At 46.2% G+C, this 14,295-nt stretch overlaps 1 protein-coding gene across 1 annotated transcript in view; it reads left to right on the top strand.

Moving 5' to 3' along the window:
- The window catches only part of GGTA1 (glycoprotein alpha-galactosyltransferase 1 (inactive)), a 32,808-nt gene that overhangs the window by 16,066 nt on the left and 2,447 nt on the right, over positions 1–14,295 (top strand). Inside the window, 5 exon segments of the mRNA XM_073021892.1 lie at positions 429–464; positions 2,765–2,830; positions 3,865–3,902; positions 3,905–4,055; positions 11,402–11,537. Coding sequence (XP_072877993.1) covers positions 429–464; positions 2,765–2,830; positions 3,865–3,902; positions 3,905–3,972 — 208 coding nt within the window. The 3' untranslated portion in view covers positions 3,973–4,055; positions 11,402–11,537.

The raw sequence follows: 14,295 nt of genomic DNA, 5'->3' as shown, positions 1-14,295 counted from the left end.
TATCTCTGCAATGGAGAGCTGTCTTCTTAAAAAACAAACAAACAAACAAAAACAAAACAGAATTTGAGGCCAGGCGTGGTGACTCACACCTGTAATCTCAGCACTTTGGGAGGCCAATGGGGGTGGATCTCTTGAGCTCAGGAGTTTGAGACCAGCCTGGGCAACATGACAAAACTACGTCTCTACAATACACACACACAAACGCACAATTTGAGATTTTGCAGAAAACCGTTTCCCCTTGAGATCCTGAAGTGAAAATTTCCAGCCTCCTGATGTCATTGGTTATGTCTCAAAGGAATGTAGAAACTGGGAAGCAGCTAAAACTCAGGCTCTCAGCTCAGCCCCGGGCTCAGTGATAAAGGTTACAAACTCGCCTTTCTCAGAATTAAAAGTAACATGATATGTTTTTATTTCTCTTTCGCTTTTAGCCCAGAAGGCTCTTTCTTGTGGATATATCGCTCAAAGTAAGTGCTTTGAATTCTAGATTTCTAGCAGATGTTTTCCCCAGTCACTCTGGCGCCCCCTACAGTCCATTCTTCACATAGCAGCCAGCCATGGTGCTCGGCCAAAGCGGGAGGAGTGGGTGCTGGAACGTTATTTCTGCAGTCTCCCTAAACTTATCTGTATAGAACCATGGCTTGTATCTTGCCCTCAGTTCTCCTCAAAGTTCTCTTAAGTGGTGTCATTTGGGGAACCTTCCTGTCTTGCTGATAAAAAGTATCTGGGAAGATATTGTCTATTATTCTGCCCTTTAAACGTTATATAAAGACCCATGCAAGAAATTGCTCTAAGAATAAGAATCAGGAAAAAAGATTTGAGCCTCTTGAGAAACTAGTGTGTATCACTAAAATTTTCTTATTTTTGAAAAGAAAATGAGAGCCATGTAAACCTTTATATTTCCCATGGTTGGGTTGGTTGTCAGAAAGCTCAGAGCAAAGTATTGCACTTAACTGCTTGCTCTTGCCCCAACCTTCATTTCTGATATAATTTATCCCCTGGTGTGAAATCCTGGCTTTTATGCCCACATGCATGTGACCTTGGAAATTTGCTGAAATCCACCCAGCCAGTATCTCAGCTCTGAAATGAAGGTAAAGGTGAAACTTTTCTTTGGAATGACTAAGGTCAGGTGAAAATACATACCTGGGTGACTAAATCAATGTATCTCTTTCTGTTCTCTCTTGTGTTTTTTTTATTCTCGTGTTGTTTTTCTGTTTATTGTACCTACATATTGGAAGTCATTTCAAACACTTCCAAGAGTTAATGGGCTTTAAAACAGGTTTCATAATATTATGCCTGGCTGGGCGTTGTGGCTCAAGCCTGTAATCCCAGCACTTTGGGAGGCTGAGACGGGCGGATCACGAGGTCAGGAGATCGAGACCATCCTGGCTAATATGGTGAAACCCCGTCTCTACTAAAAATACGAAAAAAAACTAGCCGGGCTCGGTGGCGGGCGCCTGTAGTTCCAGCTACTCGGGGGCTGAGGCAGGAGAATGGCGTAAACCCGGGAGGTGGAGGTTGCAGTGAGCTGAAATCCGGCCACTGCACTCCAGCCTGGGCGACAGAACGAGACTCCGTCTCAAAAACAAAAACAAGAACAAAAACATAATATTATGCCTGTTCGTGAGTTACCTCACCACTGTATTTGTCCATCGGAAGGGCATTGTATCCACTGGCTTTCCTCTTTCCCCATCCTCCAGGAAGCCCCCACCTTTTCTTTCCTTTCTTTTATTTTAATTTTTTTTTTTTTAATTTTCTGAGACGGAGTCTTGCTCTGTCACCCAGGTTGGAGTGCAGTGGTGCCATCTTGGCTCACAGCAACCTCCTTCTCCTGGGTTCAAGCAATCCTCCCGCCTCAGCCTCCCGAGTAGCTGGGATTACAGGCGCCTGCCACCACGCCAGGCTAATTTTTTGTATTTTTAGTAGAGATGGGGTTTCACTGTGTTGGCCAGGCTGGTCTTGAATGCCTGACCCCGGGTGATCTGCTGGCCTTAGCCTCCCAAAGTGCTGGGATTACAGGCGTGAGCCACCGTGCCTACCCCCGACCATGAAGAGACTTTCACGATAAATGAGAGTGTGGAAACTTTCTCAAATGGGTGGCTACAGTGGCTTCTAAGTAGTTTCCTGAACTTCTTGTTCCGCGACCCTCAGATTTCCTGAGGCTGTTACTGCTAACCTTTGGGCAACCTGAATTTTTCTCTAGACTTTTACAGCAAGCTGAATTCTGCTGGTTTCCGCTAAAGAAACATGGAAACATGCATTGGTTTTTCATGAAATCTATAACTTGTTACAGTCATTTTCAACTCATAAAGCTCTTTTATGTATGCTATTTCATTCAGTCTTCAAAATTACCTTTATGGTAGGTCTATTATTAGTATTATTAACTATACTTTTTGGAGGAGAAAGTCAAAATTCAGAGAGGGAAAATGTCCTATCACAGTGACACAGCTAGTAAGTGGCAGATCTAGAACCCAGGTTAATGCATTAATACCACCGCCACTCCAGCCCCTTTTTCCCTTTTCTTCCTCTAGGGCCCCCAGGATGAGCTGAGGACTGGGGGCTGCCCAAGGGAGAAGAGACTGAGGGAGCTTCAGGTCTGTTGCTCTCATTTAGCTAGAGTGTCTCATTTCTGTCTGTTTTATAAATTGGCGTTTTAAGTTTTTTTTGTTTTTTTTAGAGTAATCTTGGCTATGAAAAGAATTTGGAAACCCTAAGTTTGAGGACACCACATTTTCTAAAAACATTTGTAACGTTTTTCATTTCTTAGAAGCCCAGAAGTTGATGACAGCAGTGCCCAGAAGAGCTGGTGGTTTCCGAGCTGGTTTAACAATGGGTAAGGTGATCAGGCAGCAGTCGGTGTTTGCCCACCCACCTGGTGCTTGCAGAGGGTCCACACACAATGGTTTCATGTTCATGACCTTCTCAGTCACTCATCTTTCTTGCTTATTGAAATTATATGAAGAATAGTTTGTGAGTGGGTCTAGGACATTTAAGGGTTGGTTTTGTTTTTGAGACAGGGTCTCGCTGTCACTCAGGCTGGAGTGCAGTGGTACAAACATAGCTCACTGCAGCTTCAAACTCCTGGGCTCAAGTGATTCTCCTGCCTCAGCCTCCCGAGTAGCTAGACTATAGGCATGCAGCACCACACCCAGATAAATATGTTTTTTGTTTTGTTTTGTTTTGTTTCAGTTAACTTGGGGGCTGAGGCTTGGGCTGAAGTTTATTTATTTATTTATTTATTTGAGATGGAGTTTCTCTCTTGTTGCCCAGGCTGGAGTGCAATGGCGTGGTCTCGGCTCCCTGCAACCTCCACCTCCTGGGTTCAAGTGATCCTCCTGCCTCAGCCTCCCAAGTAGATGGGATTACAGGTGCCTACCACCACACCTGGCTAACTTTTGTATTTTTAGTAGAGATGAGGTTTCACCTTGTTGGCCATGCTGGTCTCGAACTCCTGACAGGTGCTCCGTCCACCTTGGCCTCCTAAATTGCTGAGATTATAAGCGTGAGCCACCATGCCTGGCCTGGGCTGAAGTTTAGATTGCAGAAAAGACAATCATAAACTAAAATGTTCTTAGAGGAATTGTCTTATCAAGTTTCCCTCATCCCACTAAAATAACCTGAGGGTTACTGGGCCATTACGTTGCTAACTGCACTGACTTGGAAGGGTAATGAGGTGAGTTCTGCATCTTTCCATCAAAAATATGTCTTTGTGAATAAACACTTAGTGCCTAGAGCCTTCTTCTGGTGAGTTCACTTAATGCATGCATAATCTGCCTTGGGACGTATTTCCACAAGATATTCACCAGTTCTCTGACCACCGCAGTCACCTTCCCTGCCTTACCTGGTTTACTTTCCCTTTGTACTTAGGATCCACAATTATCAACAAGAGGAAGAAGACATAGACAAAAAAGAGGAAGAGAGGAGACCAAAGAAAGGAAGATAACACAACAGAGCTTCAGCTATGGGACTGATTAGTGGAGGCAACAGTGCCGTTGAGAACATTCCTGATTTGGGAGAAAGACCCTTAGCACATTAGACCTTTAACAGTAGACATATGTGTATGTGCATCTCTTTGATTGTGATGTAAAGTATATTTCTCACTGTGAGTTATGGTCAAAAACACTGTGCTAGGCATTGTGTTAGGGAAAGGAGACAGGAGAAATCAATCAACATGGTTATATTTGAGAAGTTCTTGGTTTTATAGGGGTTGTTACTGTAAAACTAGTATTTGCCTAGATTGGTAGGAGGCAGGATCAACTGGAAGGATGTGGTCCTGGGAGTGAGGAGATGGGAGTTGTCCAGGGTGACTTTGAGACCTGAGAGACTGGTGGGTGGTGGTACCATTGGCCAGAAAGGGGACTGGAGGAGGAGACACAGGCCTCAGAGCTGGGGGATGTGGGGACCTCCATTAGGAACACATGTGGATGCAGGTGCTTATGGGACATCTGGACAGAGTCACAGGGTGCTCCTGAGCTTGGCAGATGGTATGTGCTGGAGATGTGCAGTGAGGTATCATCAGAGTAATCAGGAGAGAATGGCATCATTTTTTTTAAAAATTTAAATTTTTAATTTTTATTCATTTTGAGACAGGGTCTTGCTCTGTTACCCAGGCTGTAGCGCAGTGGTGCAATCATGGCTCACTGCAGCCTTGACCTTCCAGGCTCAGCCTCCTGAGTAAGGAGGCTTGGTGTGTGCCACCACGGCTAGCTCATTTTTAATTCTTTTGTAGAGACAGGGTCTTACTATGTTGTCCAGGCTGCTCTTGAACTCCTGGGCTTAAGAGATCCTCCCGCCTTGGCCTCCTAAAGTGCTGGGATTACAGATGTGAGCCACCATGCCCAGCCTAAAAATAGCACCTGTCCCATTGTGAAGGATCTTGGGCTCTGGAAAGACTGAATGTGTTCTGGCAAATTCTCTCATTGTTTGGGGATAGAGGATCCATGGGGAGGGATGGGACTTTCAGCTTCCCATATGTCATTTGATGATCTGCACAACAGGGTAGGCATCTCTGAAATGCTAAACCACTCATAGAAACGTGAGAAGATGGAAGCATTGTTGCTTTGATAAAGCCCCTTAGATGGGGGATTGAGACTCCCCCAGGGGCAGGTTAGATGGGCCAGAGATGGTCCCTAAAGGCCCTTCTAAGGAGAATGGGGCAATTTTACTGTGGCACTTGTGCTTTGCTGAGCAGAACTTAGGAAGTGGGGCTGGGGCTGAATGACTGGGGGCAGAGAGGAGGGACAGACCACAGTCACCAGCTTTCACCCTCTCCACTCTTCCCCTTGCATGGCTTTGTCTCCAAATGAGTAGGGAGCAGATATTTGTTTTTAATTTGTAATTTATTTATTTATTTGTTTGTTTGCGACAGGGTCTCACTCTGCCACCAGGCTGGAGTGCAGTAGCACAATCATGGTTCACTGTAGCCTCCACCTCCTAGACTCAAGCAATCCTCCCGCCTCAGCCTTCCAAGCAGCTGGGACCACAGGCATGCACAACCATGCCTGGCTAATTTTTGTATTTTTTGTAGAGACGGAGTCTTGCCATGTTGCCCAGGCTGGTCTTGAACTCCTCGTCTCAAGCGATCCCCTGCCTCAGCCTCCCAAAGTGCTAGGATTACAGGCATGAGCCTCCGCTCCTGGACACAAGCAGATTATTGAAAGAATGTTGGTTTGAAGTGGCACCAAATGTAAGTCTTCTCAGGGCACCTGAGTCTATTTCTTGTGTAAATGAATGATTGGATGAAGGAATGCATGAACAAATAAATATACTTTGTATAAATGTATCCTTTTCGGCTCACGCCTGTAATCCTAGCACTTGAGAGGCCGAGACAGGTGGATTGCCTGAGCTCAGGAGTTCAAGACCAGCCTGCACAACATGGTGAAAGTCTCTACTGCAAAACCAAAAATCAGCCGGGAGTGGTTGCGGGCGTCTGTAATCTCAGCTACTCTGGAGGCTGAGGCACGAGAATTGCTTGAACCCAGGAGGCAGAGGTTGCAGTGAGTCAAGATCATGCCACTGTACTCCAACCTGGGCAACAAAGCGAAACTCTGTCTCAAAAAAAAAAAAAAAAAAAAAAAGAAGTATCCTTTTCTGAAAACTACCTAAAACCACAGTATATCGTGCATATTTCCATATAAAGGTCACTTTGCTTCGATGACACCACATCCTCATTTGTAACTGTCTCCCAAGAGGGGCAGCTCCCTCTTCCCAACTGTCAGAGATTAGAGTTTATGGGAGCTAAGTCCAGCATCCTCTTCTCTGTTCTTTAGACACCATTTTCCAATGTGCTCTCATAATTTTCATGGCATTAGGTGCCACTAGTGAGATTAGATACCATCCCATATTTAAACGTTTAGCCCAGATGTTGTCTTCGAGCTGTGACTTGTGTCTACCTGCTTGCCTGACATCTCCGCATGTCTCACATGGCCAGAACGGATTTCTCAATTCCACCCCACCCTTGCTCTCCTCACTTCCCATCCCATTAAATGGCTCAAGTCTGGAGAGACCTTTTCCTCTGTCTACCTCACGGTCTAATTCATTAGCATGTTCTGTCAATTCCTCCTCCAAAATCCTTTCCACTTCATTCCCTTCTCTCCACTCCACAGCCGCCACGCCCTCCCTGTTCATGTTGCCATCAGCTTTTCTCTGCATCCTTGTCTAGCCAGCCTGCTGTTGCTTAGAGGGAATTCAGTCAATAATGAGTTGTGTTGGACACAGTGGCTCGTGCCTGTAATTCCAGCACTTTGGGAGGCTGAGGCGGGAGGATCGCTTGTGTCCGGAAGTTCAAGACTAGCCTGGGCAACTTAGTGAAACCCTGTCTCTACAACAAAATAAAAAATTAGCTAGATGCAGTGGCGCATGCCTCTAGTCCCAGCCACTCAGGAGGCTAAGGTGGGAGGATCACCTGTATTCCACATCTTTTTTTAACCTACTCCATGATTCATAGATTTTTAACGCTTCCAGCTGGGCATGGTGGCTCATGCCTGTAATCCCAGCACTTTGGGAGGCCAAGGTGGGTGGATCACCTGAGGTCAGGAGTTCGAGACCAGCCTGACCAACATGCAAAACCCAGTCTCTACTAAAAATACAAAATTAGCCAAGTGTGGTGACCCATACCTGTGATCCCAGCTACTCAGGAGGCTGAGGCAGGAGAATCACTTGAACCCGTGAGGCAGAGGATGCAGTGAGCTGAGATCACACTATTGCATTCCAGCCTGGGTAACAAGAGTGAAACTCCATCTGAAAAAAAAAATAGAATTTTAACTCTTCCTCTACCCACTCCTTGGGTACCAAAATGTACCATAAATAAGTACATAAAATTTAAAAGCTGCCAATAACCTAGGGAGGTGTGTGCTTTGGTTAGGGGGCCCTTTTATTTTGGGGGAAGCTTTTGTGGAACTCCACACACTAGCATCACACCGTTGCATGCCCTATGTGGAAGGAAAGCATCTGAGCAGCTCTTTCCTGGCACTTTTTTCTCTCTTTTTAGTGCCTCATCTTTGTGATCTTGGACTTCTCTGACAGTTGACATTGTCAAAGACTAGCTTTTCACATGTGTGAGCTGCCCTCCATCACTTCTTTTTTGGGGGATTTTGTGGATTTTGATGACTAAGACTCCTTGATGCAGCGGTTCATCCAGGAAGCTGATCTTGATCTCATTCTCCCTCCTCCCCCTTCTCCCCAGCTGCCTGCATTTTCAGGCTGCTGTGTGGCTTTGTAGTCAGGGTCACTGACTTGCTGGAATTGTCAGTGGAATCAAATAATTAACAGCTGAGAAATAGAATGTTTTAATTTTTAATTCAACATTAATTTTTAATGTTGCTACTTTTTCTTCCTGCTTGAAGGAATCCAAGTAACTAAACTGGACTCTGGTTTTCTGACTCAGTCCTTCTAGAAGACCTGGACTGAGTGATCATGTAGTTGAGGTGTGTGTAGCAGGCAGACCACCTGCTGGGACTGTGAGATTCTCAAGGGGAAGGACTGGGTCTCATTTATCCCATCTCAGTGCTCAGCAGGATGACCTGGTATAGAGGAGGGAACTGGGAAATGTGGGTCGAGGGATCAGGCACCCCAGTTGGGTCGTTTATATAAATTAAATGGCAAAAGTCTCCATTCCCTTCTCCTTCTTTCCTACCCTCCACTTTATCTGCAAAATGGGAATGATGATAGCACCCACTTCGTAGAGTGGTCATGGAGATCAAATGAGAGAATAAAAGTCAAGCGCTTAGCCCCTGGTGCATAATAAGTATTAAATAAGTATACCTTTTCCTCCTTTTCCTTTTTTAAAAATAATATTACCAAATGTCCAGCTTATACACAGTTATAAGACTTAGCTAGCGGGATAGGTTAGAACTACTAAAAGATCTTTGACAGGCTAAAACTAAGATGCAATTAATGAGATGAAATGAACAAGATAGTTTTAAGTTCAGAAATGGTTACAGAAGTATAAGATAGCTGCGTGGGTGGTTTTCGGTTTTTGGTTTTTGGTTTGCAATCTCATCATTCAACAAAGCTGGGAGTTTTATAGAACTAAAAGCACCATGTAAGCTACTAAAAACAACAACAAAAAAGGCTCATCATTTCTCAGTGTGAATTGACAAAAATGCCAATGCAAATAAAAATAATTACTTTTGATTTTATTTTGTTTATTTATTTATTTATTTATTTATTTCGAGATGGAGTTTCACTCTTGTTACCCTGGCTGGAGTGCAATGGCATGATCTTGGCTCACTGCAATCTCCGCCTCCTGGGTTCAACCAATTCTCCTGCCTCAGCCTCCCAAGTAGCTGGGATTACAGGTGTGCACCACCACGCCTGGCTAATTTTGTATTTTTTTAGTAGAGACAGGGTTTCACCATGTTGGCTAGGCTGGTCTTGAACTCCTGATCTCAAGTGATCCACCTGCCTTGGTCTCCTAAAGTGCTGAGATTACAGGCATGAGCCACGGCACCCGACTTAATTTTTAAATGGAAATAGTGTTACCTTTAGATCTGGACAAACCTGGGCTTTAACCCCAACTCATCAGCAGAGGAATGAAAAGTCATATAAGAAATAGTGTACGTGGTGGCTCAGCTCAGAGCATGGTCTCCAGAGTCAGATGATCTTGTTTAAATCCCAGCTTTAACCCCTACTAGCTGTGCAACCTCAGGCAAGTTATTTGACTTCTCTGTGCTAGCTTCTTCATTGATAAAATGGGAATCAAAATAGCACCTACCTCAGAAGGGTGAGCCCTTTGCACGGTGCCTGGTCGCAAAGGAATTGCTTAGTGTGTGTTAGCTGGCATCATTAGTGACCAGTTGCTTGGCCTTTGACAAGATAATAAGCTGCTCTGAGACTTGGTTTTCTTACCTGGACCGTGGACAGGACACATTGCAGGGCTGTTGCAGAGACTAAATGAGAAAGTGTACGTGATGGGTGCCTGGCACAGGTTGGTGCAGAGTACATAGTAGCTTCTTTCATGATTGAAGGAAACCAAAGGCAACTGTGTCCTCCATGCAGCAGGTATACCTGGGGTGCTGAGGGCAGAGCTAAGTCTTAGAGTTTGAGACTCCGGACAAAATGAGTCAAACCAGGAGAGCACCCTGAAAGTGTTTTCCCTGTCTGCCATCTGGACCAACCTGGGGCAATTTCAGCATTGGGGGCAAAATGTAGGAAACAGGTCACTTCAAGCTGTGATGGAATCTGGGAAGCAGACCAGATGTGATGCCTGGGGATGGGGTGGGAGGGCAGAGTCAGCTCAAGAACTGTAGGTGCAGCGTTGGGGGACAAGGGACAGGAGGCCTGAGAGGAGAGCTACTGAGGCTCCTCTTCCACTCTGAGGCTGGGGTGAGGCAGGGGAAGACCCAGTTGCACTCACCAGCCTCACTGTGGGAAAAACCCAACTTTGCTGATGGGTGGGGGGGTTCTGTGAAAATCCAGGCCTCCACTGGCCGTGCTGGCCTGAGGTATTTGCTAACCTCACCTTTGTCAGGTGAGGCCCTGACAGCCTCACCAGGGCCACGGCAGTGCAGCCAGCAGGGATCACCAGGACTTTGCCCCACTCACTCACCTTCCTGAGGTTGAACCATTCGCTGCCCACAGTGAATCCAGTAAAACAAGCAAATGCCAAGCAGGGTGCCAGGCCCATATTGGGGTTTGAATCTAAATGAGCCTGTGCCAGTCTCTGCTTCCCAACAGGGAAAATGCAGCCACCTCCCGAGCCAAGAGAGAGTCAAAGCCTCCCCCTGCCTGGAGCTCCACCCTCACACTGGGGCCCCCCCGCTGCTCTATGCTTTGTGCATTTACCCTTCAGGGCTTCAGGGTTTTGGGCTTTGTCATAGCTTCCTGCCTTTGTGTTGACCTTGCCAAGTCCCGTTCAAGCTCTCTGAGCACAGCAAAGCGCCCTCCCTCTCCTCTCGCCCCTTTTGTGTGCCTAGCAAAGAGGCTCCTGGTCTATGGAGAAGGTCCTTGCCGGAGCCTTGGGCTCCAGTCTTGGCCTTGCTGGGCCTCTATCAAGTACCTTCCTTTCTGGTGCCTTCGTCTCCTTGTTTGTAAAGGGAGTAGTAACATCAGAATCCCTTTAATCTGGGGCCCTTTCTGGCCAATGACCAGGTTCTCACCCAGATATCCCTCCTGGCAAAAGGCAAATGGAAACAGCTTTTTCTCTTTCGAATCTAATGTCACTCTCTCATCCGCCTGTATCAAGGCTTAGGATCTCCTTAGGCTCAGATGACACCCACAGGAATAAATAACACCCAAAGTTGCTACTGGTAGCTTGGGAAGGGGTTGGGAAAGTAGGGAAAGGGATTTAGAAGTAGGAAGAGAACAAAGAAAGTAGAAGAGGAAAGAAGGTATGAGATGTAGAGATAAGAGCCTCAAAGGGACCCCCAAAACAGCCCTCAGAAGGCTGGGCACAGTGACTCATGCCTATAATCCTGGCATTTTGGGAGGCTGAGGCTGGTGGATCACCTGAGGTCAGGAGTTCAAGAGCAGCCTGGCCAACATGGTGAAACCCCATCTCTACTAAAAATACAAAAATTAGCCAGGCGTGTTGGGATATGCTTATAATCCCAGCTACTTGGGAGGCTGAGGCGGGAGGATCACTTGAACCTGGGAGGCGGAGACTGCAGTGAGCCAAGATCTAGCCACTGCACTCCAGCCTGGGTGACAGAGGGAGATCTGTCTCAAAAAAAAAAAAAAAAGATAGCCCTCAGAGGCACCTGAGCCAAAGCCTCCTCTTCCTCACCCAGAAGATGCTACCCCTGCAAATGGCACACCTCCCAGCCAAGTGTTTGGCGTTAAGCTACAGTCAGGATTCAAGGACAGTCTCTGCAGATCATAGCTGACCCCCCCTTTTCCTTGGCTAGTCTCTGCCCCACAAAGGCAAAGCTGCCCTGACTCAGGGAACTCTCTGTTTTATCACCAGGAAACGCCCAGAGGTGGTGAGAGTGACCACATGGAAGGCGCTGGTTATGGAAAGGCACTTAAAACAAAGCCATCCTAGGAAATTATTATGCCAAACAGAAAATTACGGTGGGATTGACGGCTTTTGCTATTGGAAGGTAGGTGTCACTGATGAAACTGTCCTTGACTATTTCTTGTTCCACTGTCAAGACATTTTTGTGGAGACTCCTGAACTGATGGAGGCCAGCCTTGATTTTTTGATTTATTAGATAGAAGAATGTTTTTGTGGAACTATTTCAGTCTCCTTTCTGCTGAGGCCCTAAAATGCTGAGAACAAAATAATAGTAGGTACGTCCACTCATTCCTACCTCAAAATGAGGGTCTTGGGTTGCAGGAACACATGTCTGTTCCACCCACCAAGCCCAGGGTCAACAGCGTACCCACAACCACCTCCTCCCTGACCACCATGGCTTCCTTGAGAAATTCCACAAGTGCTAGCTGCTAGACAGCCCAGAGTGCATCATTCTTTTTCCTATGCTCTACGGCCCAGGACCAACTACAGAGAGATTTATAGCAAGTTCTAGGTGCAGCGTGACCTAAGCACAGTGGCTTTCCATGCTGGAACACAGCTGACCACTCTTCCATGGGTTCCTCAGATCACTTCTACTTTTTCTCTCATGGAGGATTTGGCCCTAGAAGATTTGCTGGTAGGAACTTGCTCTTCCAAAGGTTGGATATGTTCCAGTTTCAGCTCCCTTGTTCAGAACATATGATGCAGAAAAACTACAATCATTCTTTCTTGAAAGTTCTAGCTCTAGGCCGGGTGCAGTGGCTCACGCCTGTAATCCCAGCACTTTGGGAGGCCGAGGTGGGTGGATCACAAGGTCAGGAGATTGAGACCATCCTGACTAACACAGTGAAACCCCATCTCTACTAAAAACACAAAAAATCAGCCGGGCGAGGTGGCAGGCGCCTGTAGTCCCAGCTACTCGGGAGGCTGAGGCAGGAGAATGGCGTGAACCCGGGAGGCGGAGCTTGCAGTGAGCCGAGATCTGGCCACTGCACTCCAGCCTAGGTGACACAGGGAGACTCCATCTCAAAAAAAAAGAAAACAAAAAAAAGTTCTAGCTCTAATATTAGTTATTGAAGATAATCCATTTTGCTTTTTTTGGAGAAATTTCCTCTTTTTTTTCCAAAATAAAACTGAAAGTCCAATTTTCCTTTTTTTTTTTTTCCTGCCCTCTGGGCCTTTCCCTCTGTATCTCTTCTGAAGAAGCTTCATGGAAAGTTGATTCTTTGCCTTGTATAAAGAGAATTGAAGGCTCAGGTTGATTTGAGCTTTGCCAAAGTGGGGCTTAAAGACAGCTCCATAAAGATCTGATAGTTCTCCAGAGATGACCTTCCCCAACCCAGAGTCCAGCAGCTGTTACTGTTCTGTCATTCACAATACCAGTCAAGTTCTAATGTCACTGAATGTGCTGATCCTAGGGACCTATGTGGTCTCTCTAGCAGAGAAAGGTGACTGTGGAGTTTTGACATGTTTACTAGAAGAATCTGTACTCACATAGGTTGGGAGCCACCTAATTAGATTAGGTGAGCCACCCAGCTCACCGAATCCTTTGGCACAAAAGGGGCTAACCCAGCCACGTTGCAGATTGATTTGATCCTGGTGTTTCCAAAAAGAACAGAACATTGCCCAGTGCCCCACAACGGCTTCAGCCATCCAATTCCAGCTCTGCAGAACCAGACTGTAAATCATACATCCTGGTGAAAGCACTCTGCCCTCAGCTCTGAGACAAGAGAGGACTGCTTGTACTCAGCAGCAATAGATCTCTACAAGTGGATTTGGACTTTCAGGAGGTGTAATGTTTGGTTTGTTTTCAAGCAACAATGCATGGAGCCAACTGCAATGCTTTAATCTCTTAACAATGTAAAACCTCACAATGACTCTCCCCTGTACTTAACTCTACCCCACCCCACCCCAGTATTGTTTCCCAAGCTTCAGAGCACAATACATTTTTCTTGAAGTCCCAGAATACTGAAGGATTTCCTGGCCACTACCCACAGAGCCACACTGAAGTCCTTTTTATATTCCTCAGATGTATTTTCTCCATTTAAAGAATCAGTACTATAAACCCTTGGATTACCACATGCCAACATTAAAAGCACATTTTATTTTGGTAACAAAGAAAGGGAATCCAAGCAGCAACAAAAAGCGAAAAGAAGTGCCAGTCATTATTACTCACAAAACACCACGATTGGCCAGAAGTGTGATCAGCACATTAAATTCAGTCCACATGAGTTTAGGGTTTGGTCAAGTTGTATGAAACCATCTGGCTTATTCTTCCTCTTCCTGGTAATCTCCATAGCATAGCTTCACAAATAGTCTATAGCTTGGGCTTACAGAAGACTCCAATAAAATGTTTTTATTTTCTTTTCTTCTTTTTTTTTTTTTTTGAGATGGAGTCTCGCTCTGTCGCCCAGGCTGGAGTGCAGTGGCCAGATCTCGGCTCACTGCAAGCTCCGCCTCCCGGGTTCACGCCATTCTCCTGCCTCAGCCTCCCGAGTAGCTGGGACTACAGGCGCCCGCCACCTCACCCGGCTAGCTTTTTGTATTTTTTTTGGTAGAGACGGGGTTTCACTGTGTTAGCCGGGATGGTCTCGATCTCCTGACCTCGTGATCCGCCTGTCTTGGCCTCCCAAAGTGCTGGGATTACAGGCGTGAGCCACCGCGCCTGGCCTTTTTTTTTTTTTTTTTTGAGATGGAGTCTTGCTCTGTTGCCCAGGCTGGAGTGCAGTGGCGCCATCTCAGCTCACTACAACCTCCACCTCCCTGGTTCCAGCAATTCTCCTGCCTTAGCCTCCCAAGCAACTGGGACTACAGGCATGTGCCACCATGCCCAGATAATTTTGGTA

This window comes from Chlorocebus sabaeus, chromosome 12, assembly GCF_047675955.1.
Source record: "Chlorocebus sabaeus isolate Y175 chromosome 12, mChlSab1.0.hap1, whole genome shotgun sequence".
Taxonomy (NCBI): domain Eukaryota; kingdom Metazoa; phylum Chordata; class Mammalia; order Primates; family Cercopithecidae; genus Chlorocebus; species Chlorocebus sabaeus.
The sequence above is the reverse complement of the archived record's forward strand: the minus strand, read 5'-3'. Positions and strand labels throughout refer to the sequence as shown.